The sequence below is a fragment of the Somniosus microcephalus genome, chromosome 29 (assembly GCF_052327205.1).
Source record: "Somniosus microcephalus isolate GS21.2 chromosome 29, FLI_Smic_1.0, whole genome shotgun sequence".
Taxonomy (NCBI): domain Eukaryota; kingdom Metazoa; phylum Chordata; class Chondrichthyes; order Squaliformes; family Somniosidae; genus Somniosus; species Somniosus microcephalus.
The window spans coordinates 18910896-18930649 of NC_141015.1; the positions used below are offsets into that span (position 1 = coordinate 18910896).

Sequence of the window (19754 nt, forward strand, 5' to 3'; positions counted from 1 at the left end):
CAACACACTGCACCAACGTGCCCTGCACAGGGTTTAGCTCTTTAATACTTTGATTCACTTTACGGCAGAAATTAGATGTCAATGAGCTAACCTTTAGTTAGCAACTCCTAATCATGTGATTTTAGAAAAGGATGCATCAGTGTAGTTTGACTTGAAGCGAAGGAAATGCTTCATTCACTGGAATTACCATTCTGATGAAAGATTAATTGAAAGTGCAGCACATAAAGCCGTTTCAAGGGAATGGTGTCTTTCTAACAGCTAAGTTCTCTTGTGTCTGCAGGTTGACAATGCCAAAGTCTTACACTATGTCGGCGCAGGAGTGGGATTTCCGAGCAGTATGCTGTTCATCTGTTTCCAGTCCGTGCTCACCTACAGGATAGCAAAGAACTCACTGGACTACCGGATAGGCCACTGCCGGGCCTTTCTCACCATTGCAGCCTTCATCAACCTTGTGCTGAGTATCCTTTCTGCGGAGCACTTCTTCTAAACAGTGCTCGGAGGCAGCAGTATAACTTCCGCCAGTCATTGACACATTGTTCTAAGCCAGTCTCAGACTGGAGCCCGTAGTACAACGGCACCCTAAGTTTACCACGCCTAATGCCACACGCGCTCTCGACCTCTCCCTTCAGCAGCACCGACTCACTCTCTTTCAGAGCTGTCCTTGTCCTCCGTTCCATGTCATCCTTCGCCTCATCCGGCGCTTTAACAAACCTTTTTTTCTTTCTTTCAGGTGTCAAGGACCGCAAGCTTCAACAACTCTTAGATACCAACGCCCCTCCTGATTCTTCTTCCCCTTCTCTTTCCTCCGACCCCATCCTGCCTTCCAATCTCACCCTTTGCCGTGTTTTCACCAATCCCTTCCACACCTGCTGCCTGACCTGCTGAATGTCTCCAGCACTTTCTGTTTTTATTAAACCTATGTTTACTGATGAATTCATCTTCAGATGGAGCCTCGGCCCATTGAAGCTCATCCCTTTTGTAGCCTAACTCAAAACAGTTCGAATATCAGCTTTAAATTGTCTTTTCTGTTTGAATGTATGTCCTCTGGTCTGACACCGTGATTCTACGGGTCTGTACTGCTGGCTGAGAGCTGGCAACACGATTCGAAAATTCGGGCACGCACTGGCCAGGATTTCGGAAAATCATGGACACCATGCGTCCCGATGTCCGATTTTCACAAAGGGTTGCCAACCCTCCAGGATTGCCCTGGAGTCTCCCCGAATTAACGTTTAATCTGAACACTGCAGCGAGCAACCCGGGAGAACATTCACAGGAGCATTAAAAGAAACGGTGTTTTTCTGATTTTCTTTGAACACTTTCGTTTATTAGTTATTAAAACATTGGAGATGGGGAGAAAAGGCAGTTTGACCTGGCAGGTCGATTGGAGGTGGGAGGTCATCTAATGAAACCCCCCCAGGAGTACGTCCAAACACAGTTGGCAACAACGCTCTTTGCACGACCAGTGTGAAGACTCCCAGGCGGCAGTGCAGGCTCATAGAATCATCAAAATTTACAGTACAGAAGGAGGCCATTTGGCCCATCGTGTCTGTGCCGGCCAAAAGTGAGCTATCCAACCTAATCCCACTTTCCAGCTCTTGGTCCGTAGCCTTGCAGGTTACGGCACATCAAGTGAATATCCAAGTACTTTTTAAATGTGATGAGGGTTTCTGCCTCTCCCACCCTTTCAGGCAGTGAGTTCCAGACCCCCACCACCCTCTGGGTGAAAAAAGTTCTCCTCAACTCCCCTCTAATCCTTCTACTAATTACTTTAAATCTCTGTCCACTGGTTGTTGACCTCTCTGCAAAGGGAAATAAATCCTTCCTATCCACTCTATCTAGGCCCCTCATAATTTTATACACCTCAATTAAGTCTCCTCTCAGCCTCCTCTGTTCTAAAGAAAACAACCCCAGCCTATCCAAGCTTTCCTCACAGCTAAAATTCCCCAGTCCAGGCAACATCCTCGTAAATCTCCTCTGTACCCTCGTAAATCTCCTCTGTACCCTCGTAAATCTCCTCTGTACCCTCTCTAGTGCAATCTCATCTTTCCTGCAATGTGGTGACCAGAACTGCACGCAGTACTCTAGCTGCGGCCTAACTAGTGTTTTATACAGTTCAAGCATAATCTCCCAGCTCTTATATTTTATGCCTCGGCTAATAAAGGAATGTATCCCGTATACCTTCTTAACCACCTTATCTACCTGTCCTGCTACCTTCAGGAATCTGTGGACATGCGCTCCAAGGTCCCTCTGTTCCTCTACACTTCTCAGTATCCTACCATTTATTGTGTATTCCCTTGCCTTGTTAGCCCTCCCCAAATGCATTACATCAAATCAAATCAAATCAACTTTTATTGTCATTGTTAGTGCACAAGTGCAGTACAACATCACACTTCTCCAGATTGAATTCCATTTGCCACTTTCCTGTCCACCTGATGTTGGGTCCATTGATATCTTCCTGCAGTCTACAGCTTTCTTCCTCACTATCAACCACACAGCCAATTTTTAATCATGCCCCCTACATTCAAGTCTAAATCATTGATATTAGTCTAAATCATTGATATGACATCATTGAATTATCCCAACATTCTGGACTGGCCTTAATTAAACCATTTCATATTGTACATGCCTCAGTGAGGACCCCACCCCTTTAGGTGCCACCTTCTCATCAGCCTACAGAGTTTAGGATTGATCCTGAAATAAGTTTTTTTTTAAATACTTAGCAATAAATGCAAATTGTTTTAAGCAGATCTTAAAACAAGATCATTGCCAGTGTTTAATAGACAGCAGTAACTTGGTCACAGCAGTAAGTTGGTATTGCTGAATATACGCTAGAGAGCTATCAGTGTCTGAGCTCTGGACCTCTTAACTCAGCTTGATGAGTAGTTATAAATTGCAGCCCTAAAACAATATGAAGCCAAAACCACAAACCAGGTGTCATCAAAGTTCTTAACAGCACCAGCAGATTTAAAGATCCTTTTCTCTCTCCCTCTCCACATAAGTTGTAGTTCAAAGCCAAGTCTGAACATAAATAGTTAATTTGTGAAATTTTACACCAATTAGAGATCAGAATTAACTCCCAGTAGGGACATAGCCATTCAGCCTCGGGCCTGCTCCGCCATTCAATTAGATCATGGCTGATCTGTATCTCGACTCCATTTTATCTGCCTTTGCTCCATATCCCTTGAAACCTTTACCCAGCAAACATCTATCGATCTCAGTCTTGGAGTATTTCAATTGACCCTCCAGCATCCACAGTCTTTTGAGGGCGAGAGCTCCAGATTTCCCTTTGTGCAAAAAGTGCTTCCTGAATTTACTCCTAGATGGACTAGCTCTAATTTTAAGATTATGCCCCCTTATTCTGGATTCCCCACCAGAGGAAATAATTTCTCTGTATCTGCCCTTTTATCATTATAAAGACCTTGGGGGGGAAAATTCAGTAGTTTGCGCCTCCCGTTAGCGCCTTAAGAGGGCGCTAATGGGGCGCAAAGCAACTAGCGCCCGGGCGCGGCGATGTTTGCGCCGCTCGCGAAATTAACCAGACATTTTGCGGCGGCGCTAAACACTACCGCCACGATCTCCTGCGCCGGCAGATCGTGACGTCAGTCGAGTGCGCAACGCCCTGTTAGCGCCCCGGACCGGATATTGAGTGGCGCCCCCTGCCTTACCGCCTGCCGCTAGCAACGGCAGGTTGAGGGGAGCGTTTTGCAGTCAGGAAGGGATTAGGGGAGCGCTATTTAAAGGCGACCGCTTCCTGCCTTTTTTTGTTGGTGACATTTTTGCACCACGCATTCTGAGAGAGAGAGAGAGACACTTCTGGAGAGATTCAACGCTGTGTGAAGGAGTTTTGAGTACTGAGCAGCACTTTGCAGGTTCATTTTGATTTGCCCTTCCTTGCTTCGCCAGCGCTCTGAGGTAGCGCCTCGCTCCTCGGCCTTTGCACCTTAAGACAGGTGTGAAGCGCCTGATTTAGCGCTCCAATCACCTCCAGGGGCGAGAAAAGCCAAGTTTGCTGTCAGAGGCAATAATTAGCGCCAGGCGCTGAACTTTGCGCACGGCCGATAATGGCGCCCCAAACGGGGCGATACTGAATTTTTTCCCCCTTAGATTAACCTTCTAAACTCAAGGTGGTACAAACCAAGTTTATGTAACCTGTCCTCATAATTTAACCCTTTAAGGCCTGGTATTATTCTGATGAATCTGCTCTGCATCCCCTCCAAGGCCAATATATCCTTCCTGAGGTGTGGGGCCCAGAACTGAACGCAGTACTATAGATAGGGTCTTTCTAAAGCTCTGTATAACTGAAGCATTACATCCTCACTTTTGTATTCCAAACCCCTTGAGATAAAAGCCAAAATGTTATTAGCTTCTTTGATTTCTTTTTGTATTTCAGCACTAGGTTTTAGTGATTTGTGTACATGGACATCTAAATCCCTTTGCTCCTCCACAGTTCCTAGTCTCTTCCCTATTAAAAATATTCTGATTTATCTTTCTCCGATCCAAAGTGAATGACCTCATACTTCCTCATATTGAACTCCATCTGCTGTAGGTTTCCCACTCGTTTACTCTATGTCCTTCTGTAACTTCCTGATCCCATCTACATAACTTACTGTGCCTCTAAACTCAGTGTTGTCTACAAATTTGGACATATAACTCTATAATCCTTCATCCAGGTCATTAATATATATGGTGAAAAGTTTCTGCAACTATTTATATTACACACTAAAAGGCTTGCCTATAGTGCACACTTCCAGCAAGTGTCACTTCTTGTCACACTTTCCCTGTCACACTTTGAAGCATTCCTGTTTCTATAATCAAGCATATCTTCTGACTCACCACGAGCAATGCCATGGAAGATCTGCTAGTACTGACACATACTTTCAAATGCACTTAGTACAGGAGCCAGAATGCCTGCAGCTTCTTAATCAACCTACCCATGAGTGAAGTCAATATTGTCATCTACAAGCATTCACATCAAGAAATAGTACACTTTTGTAGCCGTAAACAGACATACATATATGTTAGCAGCAAAATAATACTTTGTGCATTACACTGCATATTGTTCCTGTCCCCTGACCACCATGAGCATCGCCATGGGAAACCTACTAGATTGTAGGACAAAAACATTAATCTACAAATGGTTATGTTGTTCATTCATACAAGCTCCATGCTGGGTTCTAACAGTGGAATTCATATTGATCTTACTAGAAAGATTCTGGTTCAAGGCTTCAACTCCAAATCCATGTGATGGCTGCTTTCACTGTGTGAGGAGCTACATTTCTGGCTTCCAGTGAGCATCACTCAGAATGCAATCTAAAACAAGATCCAGAATGTGATCTAGAACAGCATCTAGATTATGATCTAGAACAACATCTAGATTGTGATCTAAATCAACATCTAGAATGTGATCTAAATCAACATCTAGAATGTGATCTTAAACAACATCTAGATTGTGATCTAGAACAACATCGAGATTGTGATCTAAAACATCTAGATTGTGATTTTAAACAACATCTAGATTGTGATCTAGAATAACATCTAGATTGTGATCTAGAACAACATCTAGAATGTGATCTAAAACAACATTTAGAATGTGATCTAAAACAACATCGAGATTGTGATCTAGAACAACATCTAGATTGTGATCTAAAACAACATCTAGAATGTGATCTACATCAACATCTAGAATGTGATCTTAAACAACATCTAGATTGTGATCTAGAACAACATCGAGATTGTGATCTAAAACAACATCTAGAATGTGATCTAGAACAACACCTAGAATGTGATCTTAAACAACATCTAGAATGTGATCTAGAACAACATCTAGAATGTGATCTTAAACAACATCTAGATTGTGATCTAGAACAACATCTAAATTGTGATCTAAAACAACATCTAGATTGTGATCTAGAACAACATCTAGATTGTGATCTAGAACAACATCTAGATTATGATCTTAAACAACATCTAGATTGTGATCTAGAACAACATCTAGATTGTGATCTTAAACAACATCTAGATTGTGATCTGGAACAACATCTAGATTGTGATCTAGAACAACATCTAGATTGTGATCTTAACATCTAGATTGTGATCTGGAACAACTTTTAGAATGGGACCTGGAGCAATATCTAGAATATGATCTGAAACGTCAAGCAGAGCAAATCTGGAATAACGACTAGAATATGGTCTGAAATTATACCCAGAATGCAATCTAGGAAATACCCGTTATGGCAACACCATTACCCAGTCTCACCTGTCATATAAATTCCTTAACCACCTTGCTAGGTGGGGTCTTCTTCATTCAGGAGGGCTCAAAGCTCCAGCATGCGGCAGCTATATGCGAATGGGTTTTCACCATCATCATCCTCGTTTTCTATGGGACCTTCGCTGTGGAGTTTGGCTCTATTACTCAAAACACCTTCCTTGAACTGCTGGCAAAGAATGGCAAGAAGACCCACTGTAAATCAGACAACAACAGAGTCCCCAGCACACGCATCAACCACAACCAAGAGGCTATCGTCATGATCTAGGCTTCAAGAGCTCCACAGGCAGGCTAAACTATTACGGCACAGCCATAACTCTGCTTTAAAACATCCATAAAAATCCAAGTGACCAGGGTATTTATGGAGCATTACTGCCTGATGCACTGTGAAGAATAAATCACTAGATACCTCAGACCCTTGAAGCAATCAAGGATACTGCTACACAGAAGAGGACCAAGCTGTTCCTTTTCCAATGGTATTTTTGGAACATTTATACGGAATTTAATTTTTTTTTATAAAACATTGATTTTTATAACAGAAGAATGAATTATATATTTTATGGCAGAAAATGACGACCATTCAGAGTATTGAGAAAAGATGTTGATGTCTTTGAGATACTTGTAGCACTGGCCCTTGTAAATGGGACAGTTAAATGTTCAAATTGAAGTTATAATGCTAACTTTTTAAAAAGCAATTTCCATTTATTTCACGCATCAATGACTCAATGAGAGATTCTGTGTGTTTCAGTGTCACCCTCCATTTCCAGGCCAGCGAGGGAAGATGTTGTTTCTAAGACATTACCAACCCCACTTACTAGGAGCTGTCCAAGAGCAGGGCAGGTTGACTAGAGATGAAGCCTCAGACCTTGGCGTGGTGCTATCCCATCATCTCTTCATTGTCTCTGCATCTACCTCCTTCCCCCATTCGCCATCCTCTATGCAGAACTATCTGGTCTAGGCTCTGCCTCCTTCTCCCCTTCTCCTTCCCTATGAGGATGTGTCTGGTCACGATGCTCTCAGTTTTACAAATTCATAAGCATCTGGCATTGACTCTGCACCCACCACCATTGATAAATATCCTTGCTGTCCATATCACCCCTCCCTATCTCTGTAACCTCCTCCAGCCCTACAACCCTCCAAGATCTCTGCGCTCCTCCAATTCTGGCCTCTTGCGCATCCCTGATATCATTTGCCCCATCATTGGCAGCCGTGCCTTCAGCCGGCTAGGCCCTAAGCTCTGGAATTCCATCATTAAACCTCGTCACCTCTCTACCTCTCTCTCCTTTAAGTTGCTCCTTAAAACCTACGTCTTTGACCAAGCTTTTGGTCACCTGTCCTAATATCTCTTTAATTGGCTCGGTGTCAAATTTTGTTTGATAATCGCTCCTGTGAAGCGCTTTGGGACATTTTACTATGTTAAAGGTGCTATATAAATGCAAGTTGTTGTTGTATCAGCTGCTGAAGAAATCAGGGACTCTGTGCAGTGAGAGCTATGTCCTATCTTTCCGTGGTGCCATCTGATAGTGCCAGGCTACCCATGAGGCCACACTCGCTTCAGTGTGTGACAGGCCAGTCAACTTACGTCATCGGGTTTGTTTAAAGCGCATGAAAAAAGGCAACCGTATTATCAGAAAAGTTGTTGGTCGATCAGTTGCCCTACACTGCAGTTCCAGTCAGCTTGTCATCATTTAAAAATCCGAGATCGAAATATACACAAAATGGCATTTTACAAATGCAAGTGCTGCATTCTGCTTGTACCTCAGGGGCCGTGGTAACAGAATCCAATCGAAACCACTTTAACTTTGCCGAAAAGGTAGTAATTCCATATATCTAACCCACTGGGGACCAAGCATAGTAGATGAAATTTTAAAACTTCGGCATACTTTGCACATCCCTCCATGGCCTTGCACCCTCTGCTCCTCTGTAACCTTCTCCAGCCACCTCCCTCTGCTGCACCTTTGGTGTCAGGCGGTCTTCAGCCACCTCAGCTCTGTACCTCCTGATATGCCATCAATAACTCAAAGACAAGGATTCAACTGAAGGCTTTTAATCACTAAGAACATTGCAGCATTGCAGGTCTTCCCACATCAGGTTCGTCTGGTAGGAATGACTCATACAGCTCTTGAGACCTTTATATGGCAAAAGACAGGGGCGTAGCCAATACACACAATAGGAACTAAAGGGGGCGGTTCACACAATATAAGCAGGTAAAACACATGGGCTGATGAAGGCATATATTTCATCACATTCACCCCTTCTACAGATTTAGTCTGTCCGGGGGTGTGATAGTCCTTCCTGAACGTCGTAACAGTACCTCGGGTTCCGACCGGGAGTCCGTGGTGCCCTCCTGGGCATACCCATGTGCTGGGGGTGTTGCAGGTACTTCTGGGGGTGGTGAGGATACCTCTGGGGATGGTGAAGGTTCTTCTGGGGGTGGTGGTGATGGGTCGTCGTCGTCGCTTCCTGCCGAGGCGAGGTCCTTTATGGACACGGTGTCTTCACGCCCGTCGGCGTGCTTGACGACGCGTACTGTGGGTTTGCGTGGAGTAGGTGTACTGCCTCCACGAGGGGATCCGTTTTGTGGCCCCTCACATGCTTCCGTAACAGGACTGTCCCTGGGGTGGAGAGCCACGAGGGTAGGGATACTCCTGAGGTTGATTTGCGGGGAAAAACAAACATCTTCTCGTGAGGAGTGGCGTTAGTAGCAGTACACAGTAGCGACCTTATCGAGTGGAGTACGTCTGGGAGGACCTCCTGCCAGCGGGTGGTGGGGAGGCCTTTAGACCTTAGTGCTAAGGTGACCGCCTTCCACACTGTCGCGTTCTCCCTCTCCACTTGCCCATTACCCCGGGGGTTATAACTAGTGGTCCGACTCGTGGCTATCCCCTTCGACAGCAGGTATTGGCGCAGTTCATCGCTCATGAACGACGCCCCCCTGTCAGTGTGGATGTAGTTAGGCATGCCGAACGTGCAAAACGGGTTGCCGAGGCACTTGATGACCGTGGCACTGGTCATATCTGGGCAGGGGTAGGCGAATGGGAAGCGGGAGTACTCGTCCACAATGTTGAGAAAGTACACATTGCGGTCGGTGGAGGGGAGTGGTCCCTTGAAATCTAAGCTCAGGCGCTCGAATGGCCGTGTAGCTTTGATCAGGTGGGCTTGGTCGGGCCTGAAAAAACGGGGCTTGCATTCCGCACAGGTGCGGCAGTCCCTGGTCATAGACCGGACCTCCTCGATGGAATAGGGCAGGTTACGGGATTTTATAAAGTGGAATAGCTGGGTGACCCCCGGGTGGCAGAGGCCATTGTGGAGGCCCTGTAGCCTGTCCCCCTGGATGCTGGCACACATCCCTCGTGATAGGACATCGGGGGATTCGTTGAGGGCCCCCGGCCTATATATTATGTCGTACTCAAACGTGGAGAGTTCGATCCGCCACCTGAGAATTTTGTCGTTCTTGATCTTCCCCCTCTGTTTGTTGTTAAACATGAAGGCTACCGACCGCTGGTCGGTAAGCAGGGTGAAGCGTTTGCCGGCTAGGTAGTGCCTCCAGTGCCGCACTGCCTCCACTATGGCCTGGGCCTCCTTCTCTACCGAGGAGTGCCTGATCTCGGGCCCTTGGAGGGTTCTTGAGAAAAAGGCTACGGGCCACCCATCCTGGTTGAGGGTGGCTGCTAAAGCGAAGTCGGACGCATCGCTTTCGACCTGGAAAGGGATGTTTTCGTCCACTGCCCGCAGCGCGGCCTTCTCAATGTCGTGTTTAATGCTGTTGAAGGCGGTGTGGGCCTCGGCCGTGAGCGGGAAGGACGTTGATTTCAGGAGGGGACGGGCCTTGTCGGAATAATTGGGGACCCATTGGGCGTAATAGGAGAAGAACCCCAGGCACCTTTTCAGGGCCTTGGGAGTGTTTGGTAGGGGTAGCTCCCGTAGGGGGCGCAATCGGTCGGGGTCCGGACCGATTTCCCCGTTTTCCACCACGCAGCCCAGGATACAGAGGCGCGTGGTGCTAAAGACACACTTATCCTCGTTGTAGGTGAGATTGAGTCTGAGGGCGGTTTTCAGAAATCTCGCGAGGTTCGAGTCGTGGTCTTGCTGGTCATGGCCGCAGATGGTGACGTTGTCTACGTATGGGTAGGTGGCTGTTAACTGGTTCTCATCGACCATGCGGTCCATCTCCCGCTGGAAGACCGAGACCCTGTTCGTTACCCCAAAGGGGACTCTGAGGAAGTAGTAGAGACGTCCGTTCGCCTCGAAGGCGGTGTATGGACGGTCCTCCGGCCTAATGGGGAGCTGGTGGTATGCCGATTTTAGGTCGATGGTGGAAAACACCCGGTATTGCGCGATTTGGTTAACCATATCCGCTATGCGGGGCAGAGGGTAGGCGTCTAGCTGGGTGTATAGATTAACCGTCTGGCTATAATCTATCACCATCCGCTTCTTTTCGCTACCCTTAACTACTACTACCTGGGCGCGCCACGGGCTGGTACTGCATTCGATGATACCCTCCCGCTTGAGTCTTTCTACTTCTGACGCAATGAACCGTCTATCCTCCCAGCTGTACCGCCTGCTCTTGGTCGCTATGGGTCGACAGTTGGGTGCGAGGTTGGCGAACAGAGAGGGCGGCTTGACCTTCAGGGTAGCCAGACCGCACACTGTGAGGGGTAGCTGGGACCCACCGTAGGTAAGCGTGATACTTTGGTGGTGGCACTGGAAGTCCAGACCCAAGATCACGCTCACACAGAGGTCTGGCATTATCAATAGTTTAAAATCTCTGTAATCATTGCCTTTTACCGACAACCTAACCGCACAGAAACCTGTAATTTTTGAGGTATGAGTCTTATCGGCCATGGCGATTTTGCCCTGTGTGGGGACTATCGTTAGTGAAGGTCGTTTTACCAGGCTAGGATGAATAAAGCTTTCGGTGCTCCTGCAGTCAATCAAGCATTTAACCTTGTTCCCGTTTACCTCTATGTCCATCATCGATTTAGACAACGAATGCGGCCTGGATTGATCCACTGTGATCGAGGCCACCAGTGGGTCCTGGAGGTCCGTGCAGTCGGGGCAAGATGGTGGACTCCATGAGGGTGGACAAGATGGCTTCCAAGATGGCCGCTCCCACGGCGCGCACGCGGCGGTGGTGGAGTTGGAGGCGGGGTTCCCTCTGCAGACTTTGCTGAAATGTCCTTCCCGCATTTAAAACAGGTGGTGCCCTTCGCTGGGCACAGATGCCTGGAGTGTTTGTCCTGGCCGCAGAAGTAGCATTTCGGGCCCCGATGCATCGCGGCAGTAGTGGGGCTCCTGGGTGGAGGCTGGGGCTCCGATGGTGCTGGGCTGGCCTGAGACCTGGGAGGTGAAGATGGCTTCCAAGATGGCGGCCCCCACGGCGCGCACGAGGCGGAGTGGGCCGCGTGGCCTGGGGAACAGGATTGAGAGTTCTTCTGGGCCATATCCAGCGATCGCGCTATATCTATAGCCTGTTTTAAGTCCAGTCCCTCCTTTTCAAACAGTTTCTGCCGAATGTAATTTGAACTGAGGCCCGCAATAAGGGAGTCTCGAATCAGCTCCTCCGTGTACACGATGGCAGACACGGCCTTACAGTTACAGTCTCTGCCCAGTACTTTTAGGCTTAGTATAAAGTCCTCTAGTGACTCACCATGCCGCTGCGTGCGAGTAGTCAGAAGATGCCTGGCGTACACCTCGTTTATTGGCCGCACATAGTGGGCCTTCAGAATGGTGCAGGCATCCCCGTAGCTGGTGGCATCTTGGATGAGAGGGGAGACCCGATGGCTCACCCAGTTTCGCAGGATTCCCAGTTTCATGTCTCCGGTAGCGGTTGCGGCTGCTATGGCGGTGGATGAGTTTGCAATGAAAAATTCGAAGCATTGGAACCAGTGTCCGAACTGCGTGGCTGCGTCTGAGGCATGGGGGTCCAGATCCAAGCGCTCTGGTTTCAGGAGTCGATCCATCTTGGTGTTTTAGTGATTAAAATTGATATGCCATCAATAACTCAAAGACAAGGATTCAACTGAAGGCTTTTAATCACTAAGAACATTGCAGCATTGCAGGTCTTCCCACATCAGGTTCGTCTGGTAGGAATGACTCATACAGCTCTTGAGACCTTTATATGGCAAAAGACAGGGGCGTAGCCAATACACACAATAGGAACAAAAGGGGGTGGTTCACACAATACAAGCAGGTAAAACACATGGGCTGATGAAGGCATATATTTCATCACACCTCCCTTCCCATCTTTGAAGCCCTTCTCAAACACATTTCTTGGACCGAGCTTTCGGTGACCTCTCCAGAACTCCCCGCCCACTCTGTGCCCACTCCTTTCCTATGTAAACGGCATTGGGACGTTTTTCTCAGTTAAAGGTGCAAGAACCTGAGTGGCAAACTTTTGAAATCTGCTTCGTTGTTTTTTTGTAACAATTCCTTAACTTCCTATGAGCGAATGTGCTAAGGTTATCTTAAAGGAGGAAACTGAATCTTTTTCAAGTGGCAAATTTTAGCCACTTACTCACAGCCCAGCGCCCTACTTACAGAGAGCCTGCTGTCGCATTACATTGCATGGGTCACCAGCAAAGAACAGCCATGGAAGGAGCGTTCCCGTCACACCCTGTCAGACTATTAACCAACCTGCGAATCCTTCCGCTACTTCACACGATTCTCCAAGGAAAGAGCATGAAGCTCTTGCCCAGTTTGAGTGACAAACCCTTGTAGAGAAAGATTGAGCAGGGTCGCCGAGCTTAGTGATGGGGTTGAGGCTGCCATTTTGAACAATCTTCTTGTTTGATCGATATATCGCATCAACTGTGGGTAAAAAAAATACACTCTCTCGATCAAATGTCACCAATCTCCATGGATTACGTTCTCTCTGTTTCAGCATACGCACTTCAAAATGGCTACCTAATTTCCTAGATTTTCATAGAGAACCAACAATTTAGCTCCAGTTCTGCTACTTCATACATGTAATGTATTATCACATGGTTTGTCACATGATTTAGAATGGGCATGCTCAGTTCGTTCTGGCCCAGTAAACAAGCACCTTGACTAGCAACTCATCGTGTCTCCGTCCTTCATTTGTTCTACTCACATTATATTACATTTTTGGCGATGAGAATGGGATCCCAAAGCCATTTTTAGGGATCATGGAAGAACACAGTATTCGAGTGGAAAAGTTTAAGGTGAATTTGTGACACCTGAACTGAATATTTTGCGATGTTTTACCGTTAATGCTGATGCAGAATTTTCTGTGCTTCGCCTTCGCGTGTATGTACACACAGCAACAGCGGTGTTGATTCTCACAGGTACATAGGTAGCGTGCTGAGTCACTGCTCAGTGGGATCGGGACAATCATGGCCGCGTCTACGGGATCCATTGGAAGCCTCGGCACGTATGAGTTCTTACATTGAGCGGATGGAGATGTTTTTTAGGGCCAATAACATTATTGAGACCGAAGGTGCAGATGACAATGTTCAAGCTCAAAATAAAGTCATTCTTGAACGTAAAAAAGCCAGATGTCTACGAAACATTGACAAACCATGTGATAATACGTTACAATACAGAATGCACCATGAGCAGGAGAAGCAATAGAAAAGCCCAACTGGTGACACAATGTGGCACTGAATCAAACAAACCAAAAGATTTCCGGCTCATTTCCCAGTCTGTGCTCAATGAGTTGACCTTGGCCAGGGTAAGAGTAGAAGTGCTAGAGTTGGCCTCAGTTCCCGGATCACTCTCTAGCGAATGCATGTGTCTGAGTGTCAGGGGAGAACGTGATTTTTTTGAATCAGCCTAAGGGGATCTACAGAGAGCGAGAAGCCTTGACAGCTGAATACCAAACCAAAGCAGCAGATGTGTTAAATGTTGTGTCTGCGATTACTTCCAATGTGACATCCAGACAATGTAATGATTTAGAACTCCTTAGAGCACCAGAAGTAAATGAGCTGTGGGACTTCTGCCAATTCTGTTTGTGCTCAGTGGATGGTAGAAAGAAAGACTATCACGTCTTTCGTGATCTTCGGACGTCCCAAAGCACTTTACAGTCAATGAAATAATTTTGAAGTGTAGTCACTGTGTAATGTAGGAAATGCAGCAGGCAATTTGTGCACAGCAAGCTCCTACAAACATCAATGTGATAATGACCAGATAGTCTGCCCCTCAGCACTGCACTGGCGCATCAGTCTAGTTTATGAGCTCAAGTCTCTGGGGTGGGACTTGAACCCACAATCTGCTGACTCAGAGGCGAGAGCGCTTCCAATGAGCCACAATTGGGGTGAAATTTTACAATATCCTGCACACATTGAAGGGGCCTCATGTGCAGCGGGAATCTGGTCGGAAAATCATGGCTGCTGTGCCCACAAGTGAACTGTGCACTGTAGTCAAGACGATGTAATCAAGGATTGCACAGAAAAGTGGGAAGAATCCTGTTAAATCCGTGGTTCAGTGGATAAATAATTACACGGATGCTGTACATAAACAAATAACAGGTCTTTACTGGAGGAGGGTAATTTCTAGACTGGGGTACAGAGGCATGTGCACAGCTTATATACCGGTGTGGTCACTGCCGGTACTACAGTATACAGGAGCTGTAAAAAGTAGTTCTGACTTAAAGCACATACACTACAAATCCGTTGCCTTAATGAGTGGTAAAAATGCAAACTGCAATAAAATATGAACTTCACTTATTGAGTCAGCACAAACCAGTGAGCCTAATTAAAACTGGATGGAAAGGCATCGGAGGTCCTGTACCTGAAAATTGCAAGGATGATACCAGATCTGAGAACCTATAACTATCAGGAAAGATTGAACAGGCTGGGGCTCTTTTCTCTAGAAAAGAGAAGGCTTGGGGTGACGTAATAGAGGTCTTTAAAATTGTGAAAGAGTTTAATAGGGTAGACGTAGAGAAAATGTGGGGAGTCCAAAACTCAGGGCCATAAATATAAGATGGTCACTAATAAATCCAATGAGGAATTCAGGAGAAACTTCTTTACCCAGAGAGTGGTTAGAATGTGGAACTCGCTACCACATGGAGTAGCTGAGGTGAATAGCAGAGATGCATTTAAGGGGGAGTTGGATAAATACATCAGGTAGAAAGGAATAGAAGGCTATGCTGATACCATTAGATGAAGTAGGGTGGGAGGAGGCTCGTGTGGAACATAAACACTGGCATAGACATGTTAGGCCAAATGGCCTGTTTCTTTGCTGTAAATTCTATGTAATTTGCATATTTCATAGAATCATAGAATTGTAAAATAAATTATTCTTATCTCCCCCCAGCTCTTTTGCCAATTATCTTAAATCTGTGTCCTCTGGTTACCGACCCTCCTCCTAAGTGCAAACTGTTTCTTCCTATCTACTCTATCTATTTTGAACGCCTCTATGAAATCTCCCCTTAAACTTCTCTGCTCTACGGAGAACAACCTCAGCTTCTCTAGCCTCCCCATATAACTGAATTCCCTCATCCCAGATACCATCCCAGTCAATATTTAAGCAGCCATGCCTCAGAAACAGGCAGGCATGCTGTTCACCCATTTACAGGCCCGCCTGAGGACTGCATCCGGCAGGCTTTAGACGCCAGTGGGGCAGCCGAGGACCCCTCTCCCCCAATCTTCGGTTGTGGGGTGGCCATTTTTCAGGCAAGAAATGGGCAGCCGGCAGTGGAAAATCGCCCTCTAAGTGTAGCCTGTGCCCGCTCAGCAGAAATGAAATACTTTCACTTAGCTAATTTCACAGAGGCTGCGGACAAAGGTAACTGCCCCACACACAAGGCAAACTCTCTCAAGATATTCGTATGTTCTCTTCAGAATCCCCAAGGTTTCGGGGTGAATTCTCACAGTACAGCCAAAGAACCAGAGGGAAGATGAGAAATATTTTTACTCAGTGGGTTGCTGTGATCTGGAATGCGCTGCCTGAAAGGGCGGTGGAAGCAGATTCAATAGTAACTGTCAAAAGGGAATTGGATACATACTTGAAAAGGAGAAACTTGCAGGTCTATGGGGAAAGAGCAGGGGTGTAGGACTAATTTGATAGCTCTTTCAAAGAGCCGGCACAGGCTCGCTGGATGTATACTTGAAAAGGAAAGTTGCAGGGAACATAGGAACAGGAGTAGGTCATTCAGCCCCTTGACCCTAATCCACCATTCAATTAGATCATGGCTAATCTGTATCATAACTCCATTTACCCACCTTGGTTCTGTAACCCGTAACACCCTTACCCAACAGAAACCTACAGGGAAAGAGCGGAGGACTGGGACTAATTGGACAGCTCTTTCAAACTCCCAACCAGTGCTGCCCAAAGACCCAATCCTCACTGGGAACATCTGAACGGGGTATCTCTTAACAAAAGATTTCCGTCCACTAAAAATGGGGAGGGGACAGGTAGTAATAGTTTAGATTGATTTTGAAAGTATATCTGTGAGGGACAGGCTGTTATAGTGGTTTAGCTCATTGTCCTCTCAACTCTGGGTCCAGGGTTCACAATCAACCCAGATCAATGGGATGAAAATCTTCCCTCTTATTAGCTGTAAGAACCTTGGCCTACAAATTGGTTCGCGCCGGAATGGGTGGACCGGCCCACCCAATATTGGGCCTTGGGCCTCAATTACAAGAGGCTGGCAAGCTGCAGACACCCACTGGGTGTCACCGGGCAGCTCGCCAGTGAAGAGGACTTCGATTTCGGGCTGCACGCAGTGGCCCTCGAGCAGGTGTTGGGAGAGGGGGGCGGGGAACTATCGGGAGGGAGGGGGTGATCGAGACAGTGGGGCAGCAGTCAATAGAAGGAGGGGGGGAAGCAATCGGGAGAGGGAGGGTGACAAATCGGGAACAGTGGACTGAGCGGAGGCTTTGGCACTGCAGTGGAGCCGGGAGCAACGTTCCTGCATATCCGGGCTCCATATCCAGGTAAGTATTTTTTTTTTAATTTGCCTTTATCGTGGAGTCTTCTAGCAATTCCTACAAGGACCGCTGGTTAGGCCGCAAGCAGACCATGTTTTCCTGAACATAGCTGGCCCAGAGCTGGCTGTGTCAGGACAGCCCAATTTTATAAGGGAGGCCTCAAATGGGCGTCAGGCCCTTTACTTGCATTTTAAGAGAAGAGTGAAAGGTGACTTGATTGAAACATATAAGATCCTGAGGGGTCTGGACAGGGTGGATGTGGAGAGGATGTTTCCTCTTGTGTGAGAATCTAGAACTAGGGGTCACTGTTTAAAAATAAGGGGTTGCCCATTTAAGACAGAGATGAGAAGAAATTTTTTCTCACAGAAGGTCGTGAGTCTTTGGAACTCTCTTCCTCAGAGGGCGGTGGAAGCAGAGTCTTTGAATGTTTTTACGGCAGAGGTAGATAGATTCTTGGTAAGCAAGGGGGTGAAAGGTCATCGGGGGTAGGCGGGAATGTGGAGTAATCAGATCAGCCATGATCTTATTGAATGGCGGAGCAGGCTCAAGGGGCCGAGTGGCCTACTCCTGCTCCTAATTCGTATGTTCGTAAAAGGGCCTGTTTCAGGCACGGGCCCCGAGAGCCTCTTTTTCTGCCATTACCAATATGGCGGTGTGGGGGGTGGGGGAGTGCACTTTCGGCGTGTAATGAGCGCATCCCACCCACCATATTGGATGCGTAGCCACTTTCGCGGCCCATATGTATAATGAATTTGGCCAGCCTCACCCCAGTCCTGATTGGGTGCAGGCCCGCAGTAGAAAAGACTGCCATTCACTGGCACTAAATCGGCAATCTCATTGTGAGAGGCCGCGAAGATGGCTGGTGTAGGAGATGGAATAATGTCACGCTGATAGATGCAGCGTTCTCTTCTTAGGCCGTGGCTGAGGCACTGTCATTTTAGTATGGTTGACCAATTTTGCTGCAGAAGAAGCTGGGTATGATGTGTCACTTTTAAGTTAAATTGAGTTCACAAAGAGTTTAAAATTCAATTTCAATTTCAATTTCAATTTTATTGGTCACATAACTAAATACAAGAAGTGTAATCTAGTCAGTGAAATGCTTTTGTCTTGACGAGCCGAGAGCACATAGGCCGATCTGTGGAATGCTGCCTGACTTTAGATCACACAATGAAAGGTCATCCAGGCTTACTGTGTTGGGATAGCCTTCCTCATTTTGAAAACAGCAGGAGCTAGTTTCTAGGATGCTCCACTCGGGGGTAGGGAAGGGGGGCCGTGGTGGTTTGAATGGCAACTCTACTGGCCAAGCCCAAAACATGAAAAGGGTCAGAGGTCATAGTGACAACTTCCTCATCAAAAGAAAGTCGAAGCACGTGTTCAAGGTCAGTTGGTAAGTTCTTCTGAGAGAGACTGGGAAGGCCAGTCCACCTGAAGGAGAGAGTCAACCAAGTTCAACACAATTTATGGTCCAAGTCAGTGAAAGGGTTAACAAATAGACAATATTACATAGCCCATAAACAGGGACAGTGCGGCATGTTTTATTATTTACTTCATTAGCAGGAAGGACTGTAATTGAGTTAAAGAAAGGTGATATTTGCTGTAATGGTTAATCCTCACGTTGGCTTGCTGACTGTAAAATAAAGCAGCTTAATGATTCATATCTGGTCTTGTCTCATTAAACTGTTAATCAGTTTTCCTTTCTGAAGACTGAAGCAGTGCAAATGTGTGAGGTACACAACATCCAGTCCCAGTGAAACCCCTCCCCCATCATGTTATCATACAAGTAAATATTGGACAGTATGGGCGAGCTTCTGAGCATAAGGGGCACGAGGGCCACTTACCGATTGCCCATTGATGCTGAACCCCAAAAGACTACCTGGAATAGACAGGAAATTTATAACATTATTGGGGCAGAGGGGCTGGGGAAGAGTGACTTTACTTTGCATTTAGCTGCTGTACCTGACCTGGGAATGCTTGATGGTGACACTGGGTGCTTGAAACAAAAAAGGATTCTATTTTCAGGCACCAAACGCTCTTTGATGAGCATCCAAAATAAATCATCAAAAAAAGGTATCATTAAAGAAAATATGGATCTTGTCTATAAAAACTGAATAATCAAAAGAAAGAAAGAACTTGCATTTATATAGCACCATGCATGGCCTCAGGATCTTCCAACGTGCTTTCCAGCCAATGCAGTACTTTTGAAGTGTAGTCACCGTTGTAATGTAGGGAAATGCGGCAGCCAATCTATGCAAAGCAAGGTCCCACAAAAAGCAATGGGATAAGTAACCAGGTAATCTGTTTAATGTTGGTTTATGGGCCAGGAAACCAGGGGGAAAAAAAACCCTGCTCTTTTTCGAATAATGCCATGGGATCGTTTACATCCACCTGAGAGGGCAGACATCCCATCCATTCCCTCGGCACTGCACTGAAGTGCCAGCCTGGATTATGTGCTCAAGTCTCTGGAGTGGGGCTTGAACCCATGACCTTCTGACTCCGTGACATGAGTGCTACCCACTGTCAAGTCAGTGTTAGTCACTACTGCTGGCGAGTAAACAGTTTAATCAAAATATCCCGAGCCAGTAGTTGACTGTCAG

The 19754-nt window shown here is 46.5% G+C and overlaps 1 protein-coding gene across 1 annotated transcript in view; it reads left to right on the plus strand.

The window, feature by feature from the left end:
• LOC147098513 (transmembrane protein 150A-like) overlaps positions 1 to 6979 on the plus strand; it is a 180888-nt gene extending 173909 nt beyond the window's left edge. Inside the window, exons 7-8 of the mRNA XM_085970309.1 lie at positions 281 to 458; positions 6289 to 6979. Of these exons, the coding sequence (XP_085826435.1) occupies positions 281 to 458; positions 6289 to 6533 (423 nt within the window). The 3' untranslated portion in view covers positions 6534 to 6979. The remainder of the gene's footprint in view (positions 1 to 280; positions 459 to 6288) is intronic.
• Positions 6980 to 19754: the final 12775 nt, after the last annotated feature.